The sequence below is a fragment of the Centruroides vittatus genome, unplaced genomic scaffold (assembly GCF_030686945.1).
Source record: "Centruroides vittatus isolate TY-2023 unplaced genomic scaffold, ASM3068694v2 contig_393, whole genome shotgun sequence".
NCBI lineage: Eukaryota > Metazoa > Arthropoda > Arachnida > Scorpiones > Buthidae > Centruroides > Centruroides vittatus.
The window spans coordinates 4,925-30,791 of record NW_027122209.1 but is presented as its reverse complement, the minus strand read 5'-3'; the positions used below and the strand labels follow the sequence as shown (position 1 = coordinate 30,791).

Genomic DNA, 25,867 nt, shown 5'->3' with positions numbered 1-25,867 from the left:
ATACGTGAGTCCAAAGTTGAATTCAGTTAGCTCAGAGGAAATTGAGGTTTATACAAACACTAAATAAAAAGTCAAATAAATTATTAAGAGAGAATTAAAAATACAATATCACTTATTTTATTTGTACTCAAATTCTTTATGGCTTTTCTTCTGATATTGATAGACAAGACAGTTAAGTTGTCAGCCTGCCATTCTGGAGTCCAGGATTAAATCCAGGTGACAACTCCCCAGGAATAACAATTACATCTTAGGAAAAAAATGGTAAAACAACTGTACAATGAGTATACAAATAAAGTTATAGTCGAATGCCGTTAGCTGGATATTAGTTAATGTCGTCACTATTAAACATATCAGTAATCCGAGTAAAGAAGTTCTTAGTTTGTACATATTAGTTTTTGATAAATCTGTAATTCTTGAGGTGTATTTTGAATTGTAGTTCTACCAAGAATTTCTATTATTTGATATTTTTAGTGATATTTTTTTACAGCTGTGCAGTCGTTCAATAGATGAAATACAGAAAAGTTATTTGATTTACACCAATAACAAATTTGATTGGTAAAATCTATGTAAGTGTTATTAATGAATAAAGAACACTTATTAAGAAGTAGTTGTAAGAATAATCGTTTGATGTTCATATTTATATTGGTTATAATAAAACAGGAATTGGAAGGTATTTTTAAAATCTTGGGGACCACGGATGATAAGTCTATTTCAATATTGAGTTTTGATCTTGAATTATTGATTGTGATTGTTATCAAATCAATACCAGGGGCTGATTTTCATTTCATTTTTCGAATTGAATCCTCAAATTTATCGTAGGTAAACGGCAAATCGAGCAAACTATTATTCAAAGTGGAAGTTTTTAGATTTGATGGATTGTCAATATTTGAAAATCTATTAAAATATTGATTCCAAGCTGATATTTCTATTTGATGGTCTAATTTTTTCTTTCTTAGTTTCTGTATTGTTGTCCAGAAGTCTGTATTTTTTGTAGAAACGAGTTGGTGTTGCAAATTTTTAAAGTGATTAAGTTTTTTTGATTTTAATAAATTAAAATATATTGTTTTTAATTTTTTTGTAGTGTTTATAATTGTTACCGTCAAAATCAAAAAAATTGTGTAATGATGTAATTATTTTACTTATGATAAAACTTTGTATAAATAATTTAATTAATATATAAAATAACCTTATAAAACCTTTACTAAGTAATAAATTAAAAATTAATAAAAAAAAATGTATTTATACTTTCGTTACAGACTGTATGTTATGTTAGACTGCATCTTATGTTAGAAACTTGTCGTTTAAAAAACGTTAAATATTAATTTAAATGTAATCAATCTAAATTGTCTCTACTGTATTTGCATTATAGATGTTGCACAGCAATTAGTTACATTTCTATATATATATACACGTACAGTACATAGATTTATGCATGGTCTTAGGAACTGCATTTTTACCATTTTTTGTTTGACAAATGTTATTCTTGGAACATAGTTTTTTGTTTCTAAGGATTTTATAAATACAAATTTATACATCATATTTTCAAAAAACTATAGAAAATGACAGTCATTTTGTTTAAATTTTAGAATAGTTTAAACAAGTTTAGTGTTTATTATATTGATCATTTGCTTACATGCATATTTACCTCTAAAAATGACTGTCTTCTATCACTTTATCCAAAATAATTACATCTTGTCTCATATCTGTTTACCAAAATTGAATTTGAAATAAATTAATCCATTTTCCAATTGTTTACATGCTTTTTTTCCAAAGAATTCCAAGTAAATTATTGATGGGTAATGTTAAATGAATTTCTTCTTATCAAGAAAAATGGGAACAAAACTAAATGGGGCCAATTTAGCCTACTAGATTGATTACAAGATCTGTATATCTCCAGGATTTTGTTATGCTAATTTTAGGTTTTTTTAAACCGCAATAGCTCGCTTAAAAATCCTGCAACATTTGATTTGTTTTCTACCACAAATTGTTTAATTTACAAATCTTTAAAGTATGATCAAGGTTTAAAAAATTTATTAAATGTTACTATTATTTTATGGTCTAAAATATATTATAAAACATCTAATTAATTTACTATATATATATATATATATATATTACTTAGATATATGTATGTATTTTGTTTCCTTTAAAAAAACTTTTGTTTGTTTCAACTTAAAAGAGATTTGTTAATATTATTATTTTCTTTCCTATTTTGTAGATAAATCAACAAAATTGAATAAAACTTTGTAACATTACAGACAGCGATGAATAGCAAATAATTTGTACAAAAACAAATAAAATAAAAAAAAATTACTTTTTATTAACAAATAATAATTATTAAAAAATTAAGTTTAACATGAATACTTTTCATATCATTGAATCCTTATGAAAGCAAATGCAAATAATCAATAAAATACAGGAAACATCTTTTGTACAAATATTTCTATTGCTATTACATTGCTTTGAAGCAATGAAATTCATTTTTACAAATGTTTTATGAATTTCAGGAATATCATACAACTTCTGTTCATAATCTCTCCATGTAACAAGTTTCTTATCTTTTACTAATATGACATCTTTTGTGACAAATTCCAAACTTTATATACATTATTTTACATTAGTTAAATACCTGAACAACCAACGAGTAGAGTAATACTTATAATTTATACATAGTTTAATGTTAACTCATCATACATCACTGATTATACATTACAGCATTCACAACTATTTTTACTGAATGACATCAGTAATGCACATTATACTTCCATTGCTGAATTTAGATGCTGTGACATGAAAGAGATGAATTATGCTATTAGATTTACAACAATTACTTATTTAAATTATTCATAACATCACACAATCTTCATTGTTGGAACAAATACTGAAATTTACACAGGAAGAATAAAATATTGAATATTAAAAATTCAAATACTGATTGAACTAAAATTAACTAAAACATATTTAGTTTTAATTAAAATTATATAAACAAATAGTTACTAAAATTTTTCTAAATTTGAGGATCTTTGCAAGAAAATTTAATGGCTGACATTAAGGAAATTACAAAATTATAAATGTAAGAAAATATCACAAAACAAAGATTATTCTTAATTACACAAGTAATTTACATATATAGGAAATTTTTGAGATGACCAATATTAGAATAATAATCATATATAATACTTTTGATAAAGACTTAGCAACGTAAATTTTCTTTATAACACTGATAAATTGTTATTTCCATCATATTATAAAGGAAGGATATATCTTTTGAATATAAGTTTAAATAAATTTATTACATTAAAAAAGATAAGTAGTTACTATCACCAAAATTTTGTAGAACACCATAAATTGCCTGGCAGGTCACAATACTTTCCAAAATTAATTCTGATCAATGCGTAATCATTCTCTTAAAAAGTGATGCTACATGTTTTTACTAAATGTAACTGTTATGTAAATAACATTAATTTTGTATGTATTGATATTAAAAATCTTTATTTTTGGATTAAAAGAAAGTTGTTTGATGGTTAGTGGATTTTTCTTATTTATTTGTCAATCCATCACAAAGAACCAGCCGAAAAGAAAGGTGAGGAGCTGCTAATTCATTTTAAGATACTGTATATAAAATTAATATGGGTATGTGTTAGATAAAAGAGTATAGATTACGTTTATTACTGATCACATGCGGCAATGAGTGATAACTCATCGCCGCATGTGATTTTGTTTGAGAGAACTAATGGTGCGTTCATTAAATTAATACTTTATTTTGATCAAAAGTTACTGGCGGGACATGAACATATATACATAGAGTAAATTCGAACTATCTGATCAATTTTCTCTCGCGCCAAAGCAAGTTATTTTTACGCGGATTAAGCGACCATTCATAATTTTTTCGTTTTCATTTGTATTTAAAGAGTGATGTATAGGCCTATTGATATTTGTAATTGCGAAATAATTTTGGTAGCTTTTTTGCAACGCGAAGGATTGATTTCAGATATAGAAAAACGTGCGCAATGCAGAAACGAGTGTAAGTTTGTGAAAAATAGACAAAATTAATATTTTTCGTGTACAATTTGCATTAAATTTTATGGAAAAAAGCCCAATATTTCGGACCTACCTAACCTAACCTATCCAATGGTCGGATGCCGAGCGGTCAAGGAGTGCATTTTTTTATTCCTCCGGGCCAGCGGCATATGTTTAAGTTTAAACATTCTTGCGGAACGCGTTCCTAAATTCCTGTCGGAGTGCGTGCCGACTACTGCTACAAGCGGCCATCTTTGCCGCTTGTAGCAGTAGTTTATGGTGGAAAGCAACATGGAGTTCTCCTTGCACGGACAGTTTCGTTTTGGGGTCCATTACGTGGTTTTATGAATGAAAATTTAGAAGTTGTGAATGCGCAAGTTAGTAAACGCCGTGATGTAAGTATCTTCTCGAATTTTTTCGAATGGTCCCGAAAATCTCCATGAATTATTCGGGAGGTGGCCCTTCAGGATATGTCAGGTCCCGTTCCTCATCAACCCGATCGCCCCGTTGTGGGCATGGTCAAACTTATAATGGGCATGCTAAAAGAGGCCCCTCTTAGTGCCCACGGGGCGGAAATAGTTAGAAAAAACCCTTATCTTTACCCAACGCAACTTACTAAGTCTCTTAAGTTCAAAATGAAGACTCTGAAGTTAAAAATGACTTTTTGACCTCTTTTTGACAAGATAAAATTGACATCAATTGAAAATACATCTTAAAAAATTTCAGATATATTTTTTCCTAATGTTAACTCTAAGAATTTCATTAGTAACTTATTTCGTTAGCAAAAGTGCATAGATGCAAAATAATTCATATTTATGTTTGGGCTACAAATAGTTCAATTCGGCTATTTTTAAAGCACAACTGTTACTTTATAATCCAGATCTGGCAACATTGTATGTCAGTCCTTATCATTTCAAACATGCCTTTGAACATGATGCCAGAACAAATTTCGGAGATTCCCGTCGTGGATACCGAAGAAATTTTTAATCGATTAACCTGTTTTAATTTTGCAGCTTACTTCTCGAACGAACTTGCCGCTGAGAAATTTTGCCACATGGTGGGACTCGTGCCCCATCCGGACCTGACTGGCTTTGTACCGTCGTGTATTAAGTGTGGAGGTAAAATTTCCTTGATTTCCTCCTGTACACAAGTGCCGTACGCAAGTATCTGTTAGCTAATTCAATTTGTCGTATTTTTCAGGCGCGATGAGGAAAGAGTCGGCACCAGCGGAGAGGTTTGGATTTGTCTACCGCTGCGAAAAACTATCGCAAAAAAAAAAATGCGTAGGCGGACTGGAGGCTTTGTCTGGCGGGCCACGTGTAGTGGTAGCATCTCTTGTACAAAGAATACATTTTTTGAAGGCGCTCAGCTTTCTGCTCAAGAGGTATAATATCGTTGCAGTATGCCATATTTTGGATATATTATATTTTTCGTATTTCTTCTTTCTTTGTTTCTTTGTTCTTTTGTCTTTCGCCATTCTGGAATGATCCTGTTTAACCCTACCCTTGGGAGTTGATGACTCACATCTAAGACAATAGAAAGTAAGTAGCCGTAAGGGGTTTAACAGGGTCGGGGGAGAACACCCACAAAATCGGCGGTTTCACGTCACGTTACGTGTTTCTCTAATTCGATCGTAAAGATGATGTATGTTTTGAGATAATTTATTTTTTTTGTATTTAACAGGTGCTTATGATTATATACTCATGGGTCCTGAAGCTGCCGGTCACCGACGCCGCCTTACAATGCGGCGTGTCACGTCAAACAGCGGTAGACTGGTATAACTTCTGCCGGGAAATTGCGGAGATTTTCGTCTCGAACAATCAAAATCACCAGCTTGGCGGTAAAGGCCTGCACGTCGAGGTGACGATCGATCCAAGTTTCTGACTTCGCCGATATACCGTCTATGTCTATATACATATGTTTTTCTTTTCAGATTGATGAAACTTTTACTAGAAGAAGAAAGTACAACCGCGGGCGCATAACCAAAGGCACCCAAATAACTATATTTGGTGCCTATTGTCGGGAAACGAAAGAAGTTATGTACTGGCATGTAAGTAGTAACGAAACATTATTTCCTGTTATTATTTACTTTTAGTGGAAGTTTTGTGTTATATTTTCTCGTATTCTTTCAGGTGGAGAACAAAAGCAGGCGCGTTCTTTGGAGCTACATGTCCAGATACATAGCTCCTGGTTCCATAGTGCTTTCCGACAGCGCGCCCCAATATCGCGGCTGTACGACGATGGGCTTCTCGGAACATAAGACCGTGAATCACAGCCAGCAGGGCCCCGGGAGGTAAGGAGGATGATACTGTGCTATGTGTTAAGTGAAAAAAAAGAAATGAATGAGCGTTTTGAGAAGGATACCGAAAAGTGACATTTTTCTTTTTTCTTTTTGTAGATTCGTCAACAGCGAAGATTCTGAGGCCCACACTCAAAACATCGAGTGTAGACATCGCTGGCTGAAGAGGTCCATCAAGTCCCTCCGCACGGACAGGAGCTTGCAGAGTTACACGTGCAGCTACGTATACAGAACGCGGTTCCTGTCTAAGTTGCCAACAACAGCGGCAAAATTCCGGCAGTTTGTTGAGCATATCGCAGCCGTCTACCCAGGTCCCGGTCGCCAGGGTCTCCAACTCCTGACGATCGTGTGAAGTTGGTGATGATCTTCTCCCGTTGGATCTGGTCCTTTCATACACATGTGTACGTCGTTGTTTTCGATCGGAAACTTGCTACACTCTAGAGCAATAGGCCAACGAAAACCAAATTTTTCCATCACCGGAAAACACCTGGCCTTAACGTCCTCGCAAAGAGGAGCGCAAGGTCCTATATTCTGCGGCACCATATCCGAACACATAGGAACGTAAACGGAGCACAGAAAAAAACGTAACCTGGACGAACAGCCGTATGCTATCAGTGATTTCCACATCGCCAATTGCAAGTGGGCATCGTATTGACGCCTGTCTCCCACTATATTAGGCATTCTGGTGACGTTATAATAACCTAAATCCATACACATTTCGATTTGGATGGGCTCGCACATCGGCGCCATTTCCGTACCCGAAACCGCCAAAAAGCTGAATATAACTATTAAAAACATTTTTCCTTTTAGCAGTAGAGGAGAGAGAAGAAAACGAATCGCCACTCGTCACGAGGCAGGCTCCTCCCCAAGTTACGACAGTTTGCAACTGGCCTATCCTGGGCCGTGTTTAGTAACGCAGAACACCTATGTTAGAATTCTGAGTGGCTTAGTAGGCGGAGCTAAGAATAAATAATGGAAGCTAGCGGTGGGAGGAGTCAAGCAGTAGTTAGAAACGAGTTCAACACATGTGCTTTCCATTTTTATTACCCGAAAGGGATTGTTTCTTTTGTACATTTTCTTAATTCCATAATAAATGGCTTTTAACTCTGTTACAGCATAACTAGACTTAGCAAGAATTCTGCGTTACTGAACACGGCCCTGGTTGAAATTAAAAGTTCTATTTCTGCGAACGAATATGTGTTTCTGTTAACACTGGTCATTTCACAATTACAAAGACTTGTTTGACCTGGGGTCAAACAGGTGGTCATCAAGTTAACTGGGGGTCCCTTGGAAGGAGTCGCGAAACAATAATGAAATCATTTTATGAAAAAAATCATTTATTATAAACTTATAAACATTTTACTTACAATAAGTACACGTAAAGAAAAGCAATTAATGTGATGGTTGCATTTGTTTTTCGTTTAAAATTTTCTCCATACGTGGATCTACGTTAGAAACATACAAAAGCAAATTGTTTTCGAGTGATAAAAGACGATTCCTGTATTTAGTTTTTAGCGCAATATTTGTATTACATTTTTTATACTGTCGGTATTTTCTTAATGTATAAAATTAGTGCAATGTGATTATATAATACTTAAAAAAATTTATATTTATAATTACAGTCAAAATTCAATTAATAATAGTAAGGCTTACTGTTCTTATTCCTTTGAGTTGAGGGTCGCAAAATATTAATTTTATTTTTAATTTTTTATGATATAGTCGTGTGTTAGGCTTAACTCGATCACCTAATATAAAAAATTGACATCGCTCAAAATATTATAGAAACCATCAAAATTCTTTGCCGATAGTTTAGACAAATGTTTTCTCTGCATGAAATGAAGCAATCGAAAAAATAATGGGTGGACCATCAAAAATTTAGCAATTTTCCACGTGTTCTCGATTCTGTAATTTGTTTTCTTCATAATATAAAATACTCGATAACTAAAAACATAATAACACTCAAAAAATGCATTCATGTCAATTCCTGAATGTTATAACAATTTAATTATCAAAAATTTTATAATTTTCACAATTTGTATTATAATAATTTAATTTTTTTTTCTGGCGTCCCAGTTTCAGCTTTATTAAGTATTCTTTCCAGTTTTGGGTACTTTGGCTACTATTTTTTAGTTTGGCGTAAAAAATATCATTTTGCTCATTGGCTACTTTTTGGGCTGCATATTATTTATAAATATACTAGTTGAATAAAAATGCACTTTAAAATGGTTTTTCGTCGTTTTGTATTAATTAGAGACAAATAAAACAAATATTTGTGTTTTTCAAAAAAATTTATGTTTGTCTCCTTTATAATAAATGAATTTATATATTTCTAAGTAAAAATTAACTCCTACCGTCTCCAATACAATAAGTTTCTGATTATTTAATTAACATTCATCTATGGAATAATTTTATTTAAATTAAAATTTTAAACAAACAAAATACGTATAATAATTCTTTATTAATAAAAGATGTTAATAAGAATCAAAATTGCCTTTCGCCCTTAGACACTACGGTCCAACTGTAGTAAACATTTCTAGGAATTTGGAACCTGCAGACCCCCCACAAGTTTGAGTTCGAATGCTACGCTAACTGGAAATGTCAGAAAAATTCTTAAGGCTTTTCGTCTTTATTTTACAGAGATAATGAATGAAAGGAGAAGTAAAATAAAACTAGAAAAATTACATACTCTACTTTTTTAAAATGAAAACTCGTAATAAAAATTTATAATCATTTTCATATTTACAATCTGTGAAATAATATTTAATATGTTCTGTTTATTATTTTAATAAATAATAAAATTAAAACAGTAGTTTCTCGATCAATTATTACATTGCCAGTTTCATAATTTAATAAGGATTTTTTTCAAATTGCGATATTTCGCGCCTAGAATCGATCCTTTCTTATTTTTTTTATCGTAAATGTACCACTCTTTAAGACTGTTGTATATTTAAAATTTTTACCTAGATTCGTACTGTAATTGTTTTATTAAATTAATTTGTCAAAAATCCATTTATTTATTACGAGAAATTCATTGGCAATCAAATAAAATAAAAAATTTCTAGGCTTTAAGCCGGTTCGAATACGGTAGTAGTCAGTTATCTAGATCGGCGGTTCCCAACCTTTCCGACCTCACGGACCACTGTCATAAATTTTTTAACGATACAAACATCTATAGAATAACGATCAAACACGTTTCATTACGTTTTACTTTATTAATACGAAATCCACTCGTTTAATTTCAACAAATAAGTGAAGTTCGTTGCCGCATCGAAATAAGTTTACGGATTCTTGGGTCTTTTCCACCAAGGACGACAATCGCACTCGCGTTATTTATTGATTTATTGACATCGTTATTTATTGATAACAGCCATTTCGTGTTTAGTTTTAGATTCGAATAAAAACCCCTCTAACGAATTGCACTTGTATTAATGCGATGTTTTGAAAGGAGAAAGTTAGTAACAGTTTTAAAATGTTAAGTTTAATAATTTTCAATGTTTTCTCTCTGTTTTGTAATAAACTCAGAGACGTAGCTAGGGGGGGCGGTGGGGGCGGCCCGCCCCGGGTTCACCCTGTAGGCCTGTATCTAAAAAAAAGTCAAGGCTCGCCTCACATGACAGTTTCTTCGCTATGAGGAGACGCCACGAGAGCTCGCACCAGCTGAAAATCATACTATGATTTATTCTATAAATCTAAACTCGTACGTCGCGACATCGCATTTTCATTATATCGTGCAAGTTGCTCGAGTGCGAAGATATTACAATTCAACAGTGTTTTATAAAAGAGATAAAAAGGGTGACACTACGATATCCGCACCGGATGTCACCTATGCTAGCTACGCCACTGAATAAACTATATATCAATTTAAACAATATATTCAGCAATTTAATCGTAAATGTATCAAGATTGCATAACTGATAATGTATATTATCATTAAAGAACTAATCCGATTTATTCAGTCGATTGTCCTTGCTACAATCGCATGAAAAATCGATCGTGCCCCATCACTAGCTCGACTCACGTGGTCCGTCCGCGTGCCAATTTGCCTGCCGCTCTTTCTTTCTTTCGTTAGTTAAACGTATATAAACAGATGACATCGGATTATTTTTTGTAATATATGTAAAGTTTTTTAATGTGTCTGCAATTTCACCGTTCAAATTTCTGTATGTTATCAGCTCATTGAAGAGCTCAAGACCATCAATATGATAAATTAACGTTTTAATAGAATAATAATTAAAGCAGACATTCAGTTAAACATATTGTAAGGAACGTCTAGTAATAAATGACATCACACCATGCGAGATATAAAGTGACGTATGTACTTTCCCGAATATTTTGCATCACAAGAATTTGCCACGTGTCCGAGTAAATACGCTATATAGTTAGAGTTCAAGTTGCAGTCTTTATTCATGTTTTTTTTTTTGTAAATTAAACTGTTATTTATTTCTAATAATGTAAAATCTACTTCTGTCTGTTATCTACAAAAGTAATATGACTTTATGGTTTTATTTTATGATTCTATTTTTTATGATAGACATTGGAAAATGTAATAAATAATGAGGATAAATCACATTCTTGGAAATTCCTGTGGACAGCTAAAATTTCTCGTCCTAAAAAGAATTCCTTAGAAAAATAATGACAGCAAGAGATACACTAGTAATTCGAACAAAAGAGGTATTCACATAAACACCACTATCACCGACCCCTAAATATATAGAATATGCCTACAGCTAAGAACACTAAAAGAGAGAGTAGGTTCATAGCAACTTTTAAAATGTCAAGCGTTAATGAAGTCACAAGCCTCACGGGAGCCCTACTGTACTGCTTCACCTAAATATCGGCATACATAAAGGCAATACTCAGAAACACACATACACACGTTACACATACCCCTTTTTACTGAGAATCTTCTAATGCAATCGAACGTTTTCAATTTGATCAATTTTCTAGAACGTTTGCAATCGTTCTATAATCGAACAAATATGTAGTAACACATTTCGTTTATTCGTTTATTTTATTGAAATTTCGTATTTTTTTGATAGGATTAAAACAAAAAATTCAATTCGGTTTAACCATTTTTTTACAGAAAGTGTAGCAAATATCAATCAATCAATTCTTTATTGTACTAAGGAAAAAATCCTTGTTAAGGGGGGTTATTTAAACGTGAAATAGACCCGTAATAAGTTATTGTACATCATATGTTAGTTTAGTTATTACACATAAATTGAATAAAAAAAGATTATTAAAGAAAAGTTTATTTATACATATAATAAGTTATTGTTGACTATCATTCTCTGAGTCATGATTACTAACATCGTTGTTAAATATATCGGTAATTTGGGTAAAAAAAATTATTTAGTTTATACATTTTATTCTTTGATAAGTCTCCAATTCTTGATTTATAATTTAAGTTTTGGTTCATGCCAAGTATTTCTATTATTTGGTATTTTTGACGATATTTTTTAATAACTGTACAGTCTTTCAGCAGATGAAGTATTGAAAAGTTGTTTGATTTGCACCAATAGCAGTTTTGATTGGAAAAGTTTATATATGTATTATTAACCAGTAAGGAATATTTATTAAGACGGGGTTGTAAGCATAATCGTTTAATATTCATATTTATATCGACTAATAAATCTGGAACTAGAAGAAATTTTTAAAATCTCAGAATACCAGGGATGATAGGTTGATTTCAGTATTGATTCTTGATCCTGAGTTATTGATTGCGATATGGCCGAATCCATCAGTAGTGTGTAACCGTTTTTCCAATTTATGTCAGATTCATCTAGTAAGGCACTTGAAATTCCATACGATTGACATGTGTAGTTAAATTTATATTGCCAAGTATCTTTGATGGGGTTTAGGACATTTCTTTGATACATGTTTTGGTGTAAAAATTTTATATTTTCATCATCTGTATTTATAAGTCGGTAGTAAAATCTTATTAATCTCTTTAAAAACCAAGGAAATATTTGAATTCTATTTGTTTCTGCTCCTGGCACCGTTCTCTCGAGCTTGAATATTTTACGTAAATAAGTAATGTGAAACTTTTCAAACTTATAAAAAAGTTCAAGAGCCCACACCGGGCTGGCGTAAAAAAGCGAAGGAAGAATAATAGCGTTGAAAATTTTAATTTGAAGTTTAAATCAGAAATTTTTAATGTTGAGCATAAATATATAGTATTATCAATGAGTGTATTAATTTTTGCAGTATGTACTTTCAAATGCTGTTGGTATAAACCATTCCAGTTAAAAGTTATTCCCAAGTATTTTAAGTCCAAGTTATTTCCAGAAATTATTCCCAAGTATTTTATACTTGGGAATAATTTCGAGAGGTCTGCCGTCTAAGTAGAAAGAAACCTGTTTCTTGATTAGCTAATTTAGGATTTTTTCTGAATATAATTATTTTTGTTTTGGAAGCATTAATCGATAAATATAACGATAATAAGTATTTATTTACTTTATCGATTTTATGTTGTAGTGTTATGCGAGTAGGTGCTAATAATACCAGATCATCTGTATACATGATATAGTGGAAGATACGGCGGTTGATATGTATTCCTTCATTGTCCTTATCAAATAAATTATTTATGTCATTTATGTAAACATTGAAGAGATACGGAGATAGAGGTTCACCTTGAAGCAGTCCACGATTTGTAATTATTTCTGGATTATTTAAGTTGTCATTTACGATATAAAGTTTATAGGAAGAAAAGAGATACATAATCGAGCCTGAGAAGCAGTTACCTGCACCATATTGTTTTAATTTGTTGACTAAAGTTGGAACATGAACAGAGCCAAAAGCTTTAGTGAAATCAATAAAGTCAGAGTAAATTTTCCTACTTTTTTTTTTTTTTTTGTAAATATATTTGAATAATTAAAGATAATAGGAAAATAGCAAAATTCGTTCCTCTGGATTCGGTGAAAGCGTATTGAAATCCTGAGTTGAGATTTGAAATTGTAGCAAATATTGTTTGTGGCGAGTTTCGTGGAATTTTCATCTTACTAACTAAAAATAGGTCAATTTTAGTTAGGCATCAGTAATGAGTCACGCACACGTGATCAACTCACTAGTATTGCAAAGATTGTACACCTGTAAAGCTGTATAACAAAAATAGTTATTTATACATATGAAAACAAATAGTTGATTTATATTCCTTACACTACACCGAACATTAAAGCAACGAATATTTTGTCGTAGGCATATATCGTTTTTTCATAACTCGGAGACATATCCTACATCTATAAAAATATGCGTTTTTTAAAACAACGACAGGTTACAAAATAACTTATAACATTCGTTACATAAATTTAGGTTTTCTAAGTATCTTATACACTTCTGAATAAAATGATACTATAATTTCGATTATAAACAGGACTCGACTCAGTACATATCAGTACTGAGTCGAGATATGTTAAACGGTGTCGAGTAAACCGGAGTTTTTTTTTACATTAATGCCTACGTAAGTCGGCTGGGACCACAGAAAACTGACTACTTAACCGATGGTGTCGAGTTATTCGGGTGTCGACTTATGCGGACTCGACTGTATTAACTTATTATTATGTAATTTTTTGCGTTCATTTTCTCAACTATGAAAAATCAATTATCATAAGCTACTAAAGATGTATTTTTTCTGAAAATATGATATTATTTCAACAATTTCTTTAATAAAATAATAAATAATCTTCATGAGAATCAAAGCGGTAAATTAAAAAAAGTTTAATTGAGTAATTAAAGCGGCATTGAGTAATTTAAAATTTTGTCATCTTAAATGAATAAAAATATATTTAATAATATTTGAGAAATAATTTCCAAACATAAGTTATCAAACATAAATTAATATTGATAAATACTTAAGAAGAAAAAAATATAAATTAGATTATGATATTTTTTATAATTATTTTTATTTAATCGAGCCAATTTAACAGCAGGGGGCGATGACAAAAACGGTCAAGTTAATTTCAACATAATTGTCGTTGGAGGAGTGTACAGGTACAAATTTTGTTTATTTATTTTTAATGTTCGTTTGGATAAAATTACTATAAATCATATTAATTTACGCAAGTATCGGGCAAAATTACACTTCTGTATCTTTTATTTAATAAATTCCATTTTAGTAACGATTGAAAGTATTAAATATATGCAAATGAGGCTAATTTGCATACGTTCGCGTACATTTAATAAAAACAGTTGAAGTAAGTAGCTTATTAAATAAATAAACAGCGATACCTGTTTATATAACTCTTCCAATTGGTTAAACCAGGGTTCCCAACCTTTTTTTTGACCAGGGACCACTTTGATTTCATTGTTGTTAGCAGGGACCACAAGGTTTAAGAAAAATAAATTGTGCCAATCTAAAAATAAACTTTAATCGAAACTTTTAACATAAGTAATCGTTAAACTCGAGAGTAACGTGCTTTAACAGTGCTATTATAATAAAAAACATTTTTAGTAAAAATTAAATTCAGTTTGTATCAATGTGGGAATAATAATTTGAAATGAATAAACGTTTTAAATCTTTCGCGGACATCTGAACAATTAGTTAACAATTTGTCCGCGTCCCGCGGCGTTTTATAGAAATTTCCTTTCCAACCCTTCTGTGACTAATTTAGAACAGAAGAGAGGAATGTGGCCCCTAGGATGTGTGTGAGTAACGAACATTCTTTGCTGGGACATTACAATGATATATTCATTGGGTCACGTTAAAACAAAACTTAATTGGGAAGATGTACAAAAATCATTCCATTACATTACTAAATATTTTTCAGTTAGCAATATTTCCGAAAATGATCTTTTTAATGAAGTATCATTATTAAAAAAATATATTGATAAGGAAAGCTTGATAAGCTTATTTTCTGTCCCTTTATCGGAGGTTGCCGCTAGAGGCGCTGCTGTCAATCATTGTGCTACAATGGCTGTATCATCCTATGTTTATATTGGTTTTAAGTGGGAATTTTTAGTAATAAAAGAATTTAGATCGATAATAAATCATATCACAAGCAATCAATTATTATATAGTATCATTTTATTAACATTTATACATAAAGGAAATAGATTTTATTAATGCTAATTAAGATTCTTTTTAAATCAAATAGCCTACACTGTATTGTCTATTTTTACATTACAACTGTTTATACAACTGTTACAACATTACTAACAAGGTTTATTCATATTTACTAAAAATACAGAATTTATCCTATTTTTTAATAATAAAATGTAAATTTTATATGGCTTTGTGAACCTCTTCCACTGTGAGGACTTAGAATAGAACTTATTAGGCAAATGCTATCAGTTACATAATATTGTATACTGTTCATACAGTATTATGTGACATAGTATAAAGCTATATTAAAATTACAATTAAATTCTACACAGTATATAAACTAGTTAAGTAATGCTGTATCAGCGTGTAGTCGGAGCGAAGCTGCTCACACCTTTATTTTCTAAATTATGAGGGAAAAAATAATCATTCGTTCTCAACAATATATTTGATTTTTATTGGATCATTTAAAGGTACAAATATAAGGTCAGACTAAGGCAGAATGTTACTTTATTGTCCCAATATAAAATTACAAAATCAAGTATGTAACAAATAAACAATTATTAGCCTACTGCCAAGTACCCACACATATAAACTAAATTTTTTAATGTGCAGAATCTGTTGCCAGTCTCCTATTAATGGTTGGTACCTGTACATTATCACCATGTCATGATCACATGTAGTCTTCATTTGTTCTGGTATAAAATCATCCAAGTCTACAAATCCTTCAATATGACCAGAGGATATAATGTGATAACTTTCTGAAAGTTTGAGTTCATCTATTTGAGTTTTTGTATAAGTTTGAGTTCAACATATCCACCAAGTGAACATACTAATGCTCAATTTTTCATATAGAGTATTATAGTAATAATGTATTTCTTTGTATATCTTATTATTTACGTACTCGCGTCACCAATGTTAATTAAAAAACCTTTGTCTTCCTGTAGCACTGATGAGGGACTAGAACTCATAAAACTGGTCCGAAATGCATTTGATGAAAAACGAATAAAAAGTTTTAAGCCTGTTTTAGCTGTAAGATAGTCTACCGAATTTTTTCGGATTAAAGAGACACCCACCTAATAAAACATAAATACAGCTACTAAACAAATTTAATTTAATTATAATAATAATCTTTATTCATAGTAAGGAGACCTTGTTACAGGGGGGAAATGGTTAATGTACGAGAAAAAAACATTAAGTACAAAGCAACAACATTAAGTTAATTGCATGAATATTGACAAATAGAAAATAGTCTATTTTGAAATTTTTGAAGTGTTGACCAGAAAAGTAGATTATTCTTGTCTGCTAGGATACGTTGTTGTAGGTTTTTAAAATAGTTTCATTTTTTTACTTTTAGAGGATTGAAATATGATGTTTTAATAATTTATTCTAAATTGTTTTAACGCTTTGTTCTTCTGAGTTTTAAGCTGGTAACAATTCATATCATACCATGGCTTCTTAAATTTATATGATAAAAAATAAATAATTCAAAATATAATATATTTTTTATTTATTTTGATAGTACAAGGAAAGCCCTGTATGTACGGGCAATAAATGAACAAACAAGAAAATATTACAATCATACATAATAGTATAAGAATACAATTACAATATCTTCTACCCAAGACACGTGACAATCAAACTATAAACATAGAGGTATACAATTATTCGCGTCACATCCCTACTAAAGACAATAAATGTTCCCCCAAAAAGCAAAATGACAAACAACAATTAAACACACAAAACAAGAAAGTGGCAGCGATTGGTCGACGCATATAAAACTAAAAGAAATAATAAAGCAAAGTAAATTAAACAAATACCTGAAAAATAGTAAAGTGTTGATTAATAACCGCCCAAAAGCGCCGACCATAAATGCTGCCCATTTTGAATTATGTATTTGTATAAATTCTTTTAATAGGCCTACTAGTTCAAATTGTAAATATTTTTCTATTCCCTTCGTTGGAGCATGGTTCAATAAATATTTAATTCTGTTACTAATTGAAAGTTGGTAATGTTAATAGTTATAGTTGGTTATTTGATATGATATTGGTTCAATCTTATATAGTTGACTTTTTGAAATTTGAATGGACACTCTTATGGGAAAATGGTCAGAGAGGTCATAATTTAATATCTTGAATCTGTGTACATAAATCTGTAATTAATTCTGAACATATCATTAAATCTATTGTTGAACAGCCAGTGTTAGTCAGACAAGTAAATTCAGATGGATAATGACCAACAACTGCCGAATTATCTGGCTAGCAAATGGCTATAGAAATATTAATAATTTAAATTAATTTGGTACTAGAGATAATCATTTTAATTCTACCATTCAGTATATAAAGTTGTAATTGATCCATATATTCTAGTAGTTGAAGTCCTGATTTTTTATATTTTTTATCTTTTGATTTACGAGTGTTTTGGATTAATAAATTGGGTCTCTTATATTCCATATCCATTTTTTCTGCAATTCTCGCATTTAAATCGCCTATGATTATAACATAAGGAGTAATGATTTTCCATTGTTCAATGAATTTAAAGACGTCATTTAAAATCTGAAGCTGATCTGGAGGGATATAAACTAGTATAATGGCTATCAATCTGTTTACCAAAAAATGCAAGTCTAGATTGGTAATTTGGATTGAGACTGCTGTACAGTTATCAAATTTTTGTATATTTTTAATTACCCCTATATTTTTCTTAATGAGTAAGCTTAAACCACCGTACGGACGACCAGGGCCAACTGGTTTATGTGCCACGGTTGATAGTTTTTCTTTCTCTTTTTTATTGCTCTGCTATCTCTTCTGTAGGCTATCCAAAAATTGTTTTCATTTCATCAGCAGTAAAGTTTAAAAGTTGTTTTAGGTGAATCAATGATATTTGATTTGTGCATGTCATCATCAAGCACTGACATCAAAGAGATTCTCAGGAATATAATTCAAGAAATATTCTTCAGACTCGCACTCCTTACCCTTTCAGGGTTCTATCTGAAATGCAGGAGCTAGTAGCAAGGGCTTAAATCTATTTGTATGGTGCCATGGTGGAGTCTGTTACTGCACTGATGTCAAGAAATCTTCCTCTGTTTACATAACTGAAGAATCATTTTCATCATCGTCAAATGTATCAACTAATGACTTGCATTTTTCAGGACAGTTTGGTTGATAAATGTTCTGACTGGTTTAAATGTTTGGTCACTGTCTTCATCACTGGACCAGCCTTCCAGTCCACACAAATTTCTATCAATATCAAGTGTCCTATCATGTTCCTTCCTTATTTCATCTGTTGACACTGAAAAATTTATAATAAATGTCAATGATTTAGGTTTAATATATGATTTATGATATTAATAATTTATAAATTTTTAACAAACAAAATCCTGCAGACCAGATAAATAACTATACAAAAACAAATCACAAAAATTAATTTATTAATTTATTAATAAAAATAAATAATTATTTTTATTAATAAATTAATTTAATAAAAAATGAAAATAAATAATAGAATACATATTGCTGACTAAATGACAAAATAACTATAAAAGTAAATAACTTGCCAATATGAAAACAGTTCATAGGCTGTAATGTAATTATTGTAACATTAAGAACCGACGTGTCATATACGACACTTTCAAAAGTTAGCTCATCTCATGAAATACTGTTATTAATATAGTTTTTAAAAAATACTCTTATATAATCTTAGAAGTCTCCTGAACAAAATCACGTTTAAATTGTAAAATTATAATCAATAGTAATAGAGAAAAATGAATACTTACATGAAACAGTCATACTTGTGATCAATTCCGAAAACATGTGCTCAGACAATCACTCAAATTTTCCTTTCTTTCTATCACAGCGGGATGCATGTAGTCTAATAAGCTTCAATAAACTCTACTGATCAAATTAATAACTAATATAATTGTTTAGGAAACAAAAAACAAGAGCTGCTTCTCATTCTTTGGAAGGAAAATTGTGTGTCATATATGACACACGGCATCCCAAGAGGATACTCGATAATCAAGTTGCTTTCACTTTCAGTTGATTTTGTATTAAAAGAAGATTGCGTACTTCGGTTTGCTGGTGGTCTACCTCTTTTCGTTGGAGTTTTTTGAAGAGGACCTGGGTTCGGCTCGATACCGGACATTAGTAGTAGTAATTGAGTCAATTTTAAAGTAAACATTGTTGAGACATAAACAGAAAAAGTGAAATGGGTAAAATATTTTCCTACATAACAAGGTGCAATCAAAATCTCACCAGTCGCCATGACAAACGGAGCGCCCCCATATAGAATATTATTTAGATTTATTTGCGAATTTTGAGTAATATCATTGATAAATCTATGTGTATATTAAGCTAAATTACTATATTTTTCTAATATACAGTAAAATCTCAAAGGTTGGATACAAACATTTTGTAGCTTCGTAATGAAAAGATCTAAACTTCATAAATTAAAATGTGTTGTTTCAAATATTTAATTTAAAAAATGATTTTTTAATTTATGTATTTATTTGTTTTTTACAGATTGGATTGCTAAAATGGATAAGAAAGATAATAATTTCAAGCCTCCTTCGAGATTTAAAGTAACTAAAGTTGACCTTGATGTCGAGAATCAAGATCAGTTGGTAGCAGACAATCGTAACGAGGAGGGAACATATCAGCCTCAATTGACTCACAATTCCAATTACTCCAATTCATACGACACTCACAGTCTTAAAAGTTTAAGGCAATATACGAGAGAAGCTCTACCGCATTTAGATCATTACAGAAATACCCTTTCGCTACATGCTCATATCAGCCGACCCACTTTAGACAAATTACATTTGGGAGATGGCTCCATCGTCAGAGATCACAACTGGCAGAAGTCTGTGGAAAAGTTGCCAAAACAAACCGAACAAATAATCAAAACAGCTGTTAAGTTCGGATGGATTCAAGGTGTATTGGTAAGATGCCTTCTAAGTATATGGGGTGTTATGCTCTTTCTAAGATTGTCTTGGGTCGTTGGCCAAGCAGGTATCGGTTTAGGATGTGTGGTAGTTTTGCTTGCTACAGTTGTTACAGTTATCACATCTCTTTCAATGTCAGCCATCTGCACAAATGGAGAAGTAAAAGGAGGTGGTACCTATTATATGATTTCACGTAGCCTTGGTCCTGAGTTTGGTGGATCAATTGGCTTGATATTTGCGTTAGCAAATGCAGTTGCTGTTGCTATGTGTGTAGTGGGATTTGCCGAAACTGTTACAGACATCATGTTAGAAAATAAAGCCCAAATTTTTGAAACAAAAATGGATGATATGCGAATAATTAGCTGTGTAACAGTAGTATTTCTGTTAGGAATTGCTATTATTGGAACAGAATGGGAAACGAAGGCTCAAATTATTCTTTTTCTTATCCTTTTAAGTGCCACGGGAAATTTTATTATTGGTAGCCTTCTTACACCTACAGATGCTCAAATAGCTCAGGGATTTGTAGGATGGAATATTGAGCTTGTAGCAGAAAATTTTATGCCGGGGTTTAGAGATGGTGAAGATTTTTTCTCAGTTTTTGCAGTATTTTTCCCTGCTGCAACAGGTATACTTGCAGGAGCAAACATATCTGGCGATTTAAAAGTAATTGTTTTTTATTCCTTTTTTTAAAAAAATAATATCTATATTGAAATTATTGCTTTGTGTTTTTTAGAAATACATCAAATTTTCACTTGACATCATTGATAGGTTCTTGAAAACTGCAGTTTAATAGAAAATGATGTATAACAAAACCAGTTTTACTAAAGACTAATTGATATAAGCAAGATATAATGTGATTAATATTATATTCTAATTGTATTCTGTTTGCAACCACCAGCATTTATTTCCCACCTTATAGAATCAATTTTACTGTTTATAAAGAAAATTAGACACACTTGTAATCATTTAAAATTATTGTTATTTGTATCTTTCTTCAACAACATTATAATGAAATGATGTTAAGTGAGGACATGCTGTACTTTAAGAAAACACTAAGATAATTTATTTTTAAACCAACTACTGTTTTTGGTATGAAAATGATGAAACATTGAATTATATTATATCCTTAAACCTTGTTTCATTTATAATTAGTTTTAATTTAAATTTTTATATAAAGTTTAATTTTAATTATTTAGTTTAAAGTGCAAATTATGTTAATAAAGACTCTTTCTTTTAGGATCCTCAGAAATCTATACCTAGAGGAACACTTTTAGCAATATTGCTCACAACAATATCATATTTATTATTTGCTGTAGCAGCTGGATGTACAGTTTACAGAGATGCTAATGGAATGGTAGAATTTGTTCATAACAACACTTTACATCTTCTGAGAAACTGCAGTTTAGGAGAAAAGGGAGTGTGCCCTTACGGATTAATTCCATATTATCAAACAATGAAATTAGTTGCTGCTTTTGATCCATTAACATATGCAGGTATTTTTGCTGCCACTCTTTCATCAGCATTGGGTAGTTTAGTCAGTGCACCAAAAGTTTTCCAGGCACTTTGTAAAGATAAACTATTTCCTTACAATCCATGTAATAGTGCTAAGGCCGCCGACTTCCAGGGGAAAACAGTTAATCACGCGTCAGGAAAACCTAGGGTCGAAAACGTATGTGGGTGGTGGCGGTAGGAGACAAAGATGACAAGTGTCTTACACAAAACCGTTTATTCTAACTACTAAGTTAACTTACATATTATTGGTACAAATTGCGATCTAGATCGACTCTTGTGGTGATAGAGATCTCCAGTTGTCGGTAGTCGGATGCGGTCCGTCTTCCGAAGATGCGTGCCCGGGGCTGGGATGACGAACTGTCTATTGCACTGGACGTGTGGCTTGGACGGGGGTCACCAGCTGGCGGACGTAGGTTCTGGCGTCTGAGGTAACACTGGTCCAGAGGAGAACTGCTGCACTTCTTCCAAGAACGACGGAAGGAGGGTCCACACCCTTGACCTTGCGACTCGGGAGTTTTATAGGAGTTTCCCCCCTGAATTTCACCCTTTTGATTGGTTCTATTCTTCCTCTCCCTTACCCCGATTGGTCATTTCTTTTGTTTCTATGCGAAACTGGAGACCGATCTGGGTCGGGAGAGTTCCGAGAGGTGTTGACGGAGTCTTTGAAGTTCGTGCTCGTATATTCCGGCCGTTATGGTCCTCTCTTTGACGTTTTTGACCTCACGCGGTCCGCCAGATGCTTCGGTGGCCATTTACCCCCCTCTGTTTCCCGTTTCCGACACTCGTACACGAGCACCTGGACAAAGCTCCCTCTCTCTCGGTTGACATCCCCTCGGTCGTTCATTATCGTGTCGCGTTTGTTTTAGGATAAGTTTGGGAGAGTTTCTTTCGTGTCTGGTTTACATCACCAACACATGTTCCTGACACGGTTTGACTCTCGAAACTTTCCGACTTCGGAACTTTATAATTATTCACCATTTTTACGCGTTTTTGCGATCCCTACACGGCTCCCCGCCATTTAAAAATGTCGCTCCAAGGTCAGCGACATTTTACCTGGCGACTCGGGTTGCCAGTCCGATCTCCGCGCCTGCAGAACCTGCGATCCCGTTTTCTCCTCCCCGGCCGAACCGCGTGGGTTTCCGCTTTGGTTCGCGACCGATCGGTTATCGCATTGACCGTCAAACAAACTAATTAGTACAAAAAGTTTAATATGGATTATAAAAATTTTCTATTACTACATATACTAACTACATCATAATTAATATAGATAATTACAAAACAAAGGGTTATAACAAATATTATAAAATGCTTATATTTTTTTTTTTGTTTTCATCATTGGGGGCGCCAACTTCTGGCTCTCCCCGCCGCCAGGAACATTTCTTCCCTTTTTTGGAAAGCTTGTCTCTCCCGATCTTGGCGCTGGATAATTCTTTGCATCTGTTCCAAGATCGCTTGGCCTCTTCCCACCCCCTGTCGGGGCCGAGGTGAAAGGGCGTCGTTGTTTCTCATCGGCGGCAATCGGGCTCCTCCCGCCTGCAGGGAATCGTCCTCCTTTGGGGTGCCATTCACCTTGTTTATGGCCGCCGATACCGCTTTTTCCACTTCCCTCCGCAGGTCAGGGTCTATTTCGGCCCGCTGCGGCAAGAGGATTATTTCGGGGTTTCCCCGCCGGGGGTTTTGTGTCACCCGCCGAAGGGCGCCCCTCACGGTGTCCGAGTTCACCGTGAATTCGCTTTCTGGCCATACCGAATGGCCTGTTGCTCTCTCGGCGCCGCCTTCTTCCGTATTCCATGTTGTCTCCATGTCGATTGTCTTTTCTGTTAAAGATAAAAGGAAAGAATGATTAAATGATGAAAGCGTGTTTAATATGCCGGCTGGTCCCCTCTTTTTCTACGGAAGAGCGATTTCGTACGCGATCTCTCCCGAATATGTATGCATATATGTATCTTTATAAGCCGAGGAGGGGAACCTCATCTGACGCCGAACAGGGGCCCTTTCAGTTCTCGCTATCCGGTTCGGGTTCCTCGACAGTCCCTCGATTTCTTACGGGGAAGATAGTCACCAGCACATTTAGGACGTGACTCTCGAGCATCCGCTCTAACATTTTTATGCTTACGGTCATGCAATCTCTCATTCGTATGATGAACTTTAAGTCTCCGGTCACGCTCCTGGGAATAGATTCCCATTGCAATGTCTTGCCTCTGCCGCGAACTTCAATTCTTACTCGGAAGCGCCCTGATTCTTTGCGGCTTCCTACATTTTGAGCTATGATATAAAGTGGGGAGTTCTCGTCGATTGTTTCTGTCTTAATGATTTGGATAATGAAATCCTTTTGGTGACAATGGAGACAGGATATCCACGTGAGCGGTATGGACGCATCTAATCCTACGATGGACATCCGTACTGAGTTATGGTTTATATGATGTATGTAAGAGTGGTGCTCGGTTAGGTGCGGTATTACTTGTTGGTATACTCCTTCCCAGGTGCAAGCATCATCCAAGGAGGGGCAAGAACACGTCCGGAAGGGACAGTATTGCTCATGCACTCTTCTGTCCTTGAGAGGTCTTCTCTCCGGACATCCGTTGTCTTTATAGGCACACGGCAGAGCTATGATTTCGCCCAGCTTTTCTAGGGTCAGATTTCTAATATTTCTCAATTCTCCGCGGCAGACGGGGCATTGTCGAACTTGTGATTTGCATCGGGCACAGACTGTATGGCCCGACAGACATTGGAAGGTAGGGGGTGCCATGTGTTCATAGCATACCGGACACTCGAACAAGGCCACCAGGGCAGGATCCGGAAGGGAGTCTCCGGGTGATGCCTGTTCCGGGATAGCCACTGCTCGGTCTTCCTCCATTTTCCTCGTTTCTATACAAAAGGAAAAGAAAAATTGGTTGAGTTTTCTAACTAACGGATTAATATAAAATTCTACTGCGACACGAGATAAAATTTTTCGCGCCGTTTTTTTTTTTTTTTTTTTTTTTTTTTTATAACCGTCTCATTTGCGACGGAATCGTTTCAAAACCGACGGGAAGTGTTATGGCTTCTTCCCGTTTCGGTTCGGTTAATTTTTCTCGCTCGTCCTCTCTTTCCTCAGGAATGTTGGGAAGTGGCTTCGCTTTCGTGGTCCTCGGTAACCGTTCTGTCATCTCCAATATGACGGGTTCTATTCGTTCTTCCCTTTGGAAAGATGGATAAGGACTCATTGACCTTTGTCTTCCCAAGCAGTGTGGCCGCTTGTGGCATTTCCAAACCATCAGAAGGATCGATATAATAACAGCAGGGACCACAAGACTTAGATTCCACATTGAGAATGGTTGTTCTGACACACCTGGTGTTGACGAAGGGATATCCGTCTTTACTGATTTGATCTCTTGATCTATTTCCTGTAGTCTTCGTTTTGATAATTCCAGGGACCACTCCTGTCCTCGGGGTTGGAGCACACCCGGGGTGATGTTTCCCCGGATGTATCCCTGCAAAATTCTCATCTCAGTACGATTTAGAACGTCCGATATTGCGGGTATCACGTATTGATTTCGGAGCGCAATTCTAAAGGAGGTTCTTGATTGGAAGTGTGCCGTGAGTCGCACGCCGGGCACATGGCCGGTGCAGGTCATCGGCAGTCTAAATATTCCTGTGTTGTTCAGTTTAATCATCTTGACTGGTGAGCGTTGCTGATCTCTCTCCAGATTGCACTCGATAACCAAATTTAGAGGTGATGGGGTAGAGTATATCCAAGTCCCTTCTTCGTCGATACGACGGAACATTGGTTTCGGATATACAGATACTCTTCTTTTACAGAGTTTGTTTACTACTGGCTCATCTGCCATGAATAACGCATATTCGCACGACTGATATGGAAGTCTCCACACGGCGACTTCTGGTGCACAAATCGTGGTCAATCCAGACCTACATTTTTGCAAGTCATGGGCTTCTAGCAACATGTAAAGTTGTCGATTCCTCGATAAAGCGATATACGGATATTCGGTCTGGTAATGGGCAAATGTTTTGGAAGCGGGAAAGTATGCGGGAAATTGTACCGCTTCGTACAAGTCAAAAT

The 25,867-nt window shown here is 33.6% G+C and overlaps 3 protein-coding genes across 3 annotated transcripts; 2 read left to right on the top strand and 1 right to left on the bottom strand.

Moving 5' to 3' along the window:
- Positions 1 to 5,709: 5,709 nt before the first annotated feature.
- LOC136976100 (uncharacterized) lies at positions 5,710 to 6,671 on the top strand. The gene is made up of 4 exons (XM_067271316.1): positions 5,710 to 5,880; positions 5,954 to 6,070; positions 6,153 to 6,313; positions 6,419 to 6,671. The coding sequence occupies exons 1-4, from the start codon at positions 5,710 to 5,712 to the stop codon at positions 6,669 to 6,671; spliced, it is 702 nt and encodes a 233-aa protein (XP_067127417.1).
- A 13,216-nt stretch (positions 6,672 to 19,887) lies between these two features.
- On the top strand, positions 19,888 to 22,160 carry LOC136976099 (solute carrier family 12 member 2-like). The gene is made up of 3 exons (XM_067271314.1): positions 19,888 to 20,958; positions 21,533 to 21,964; positions 22,074 to 22,160. Exons 1-3 carry the CDS (start codon positions 19,888 to 19,890, stop codon positions 22,158 to 22,160), a joined length of 1,590 nt encoding a protein of 529 aa, XP_067127415.1.
- A 1,643-nt stretch (positions 22,161 to 23,803) lies between these two features.
- LOC136976098 (E3 ubiquitin-protein ligase Siah1-like) lies at positions 23,804 to 24,664 on the bottom strand. Its single transcript, XM_067271313.1, has one exon. It carries the CDS (start codon positions 24,662 to 24,664, stop codon positions 23,804 to 23,806), a length of 861 nt encoding a protein of 286 aa, XP_067127414.1.
- Between the last annotated feature and the right edge of the window lie 1,203 nt (positions 24,665 to 25,867).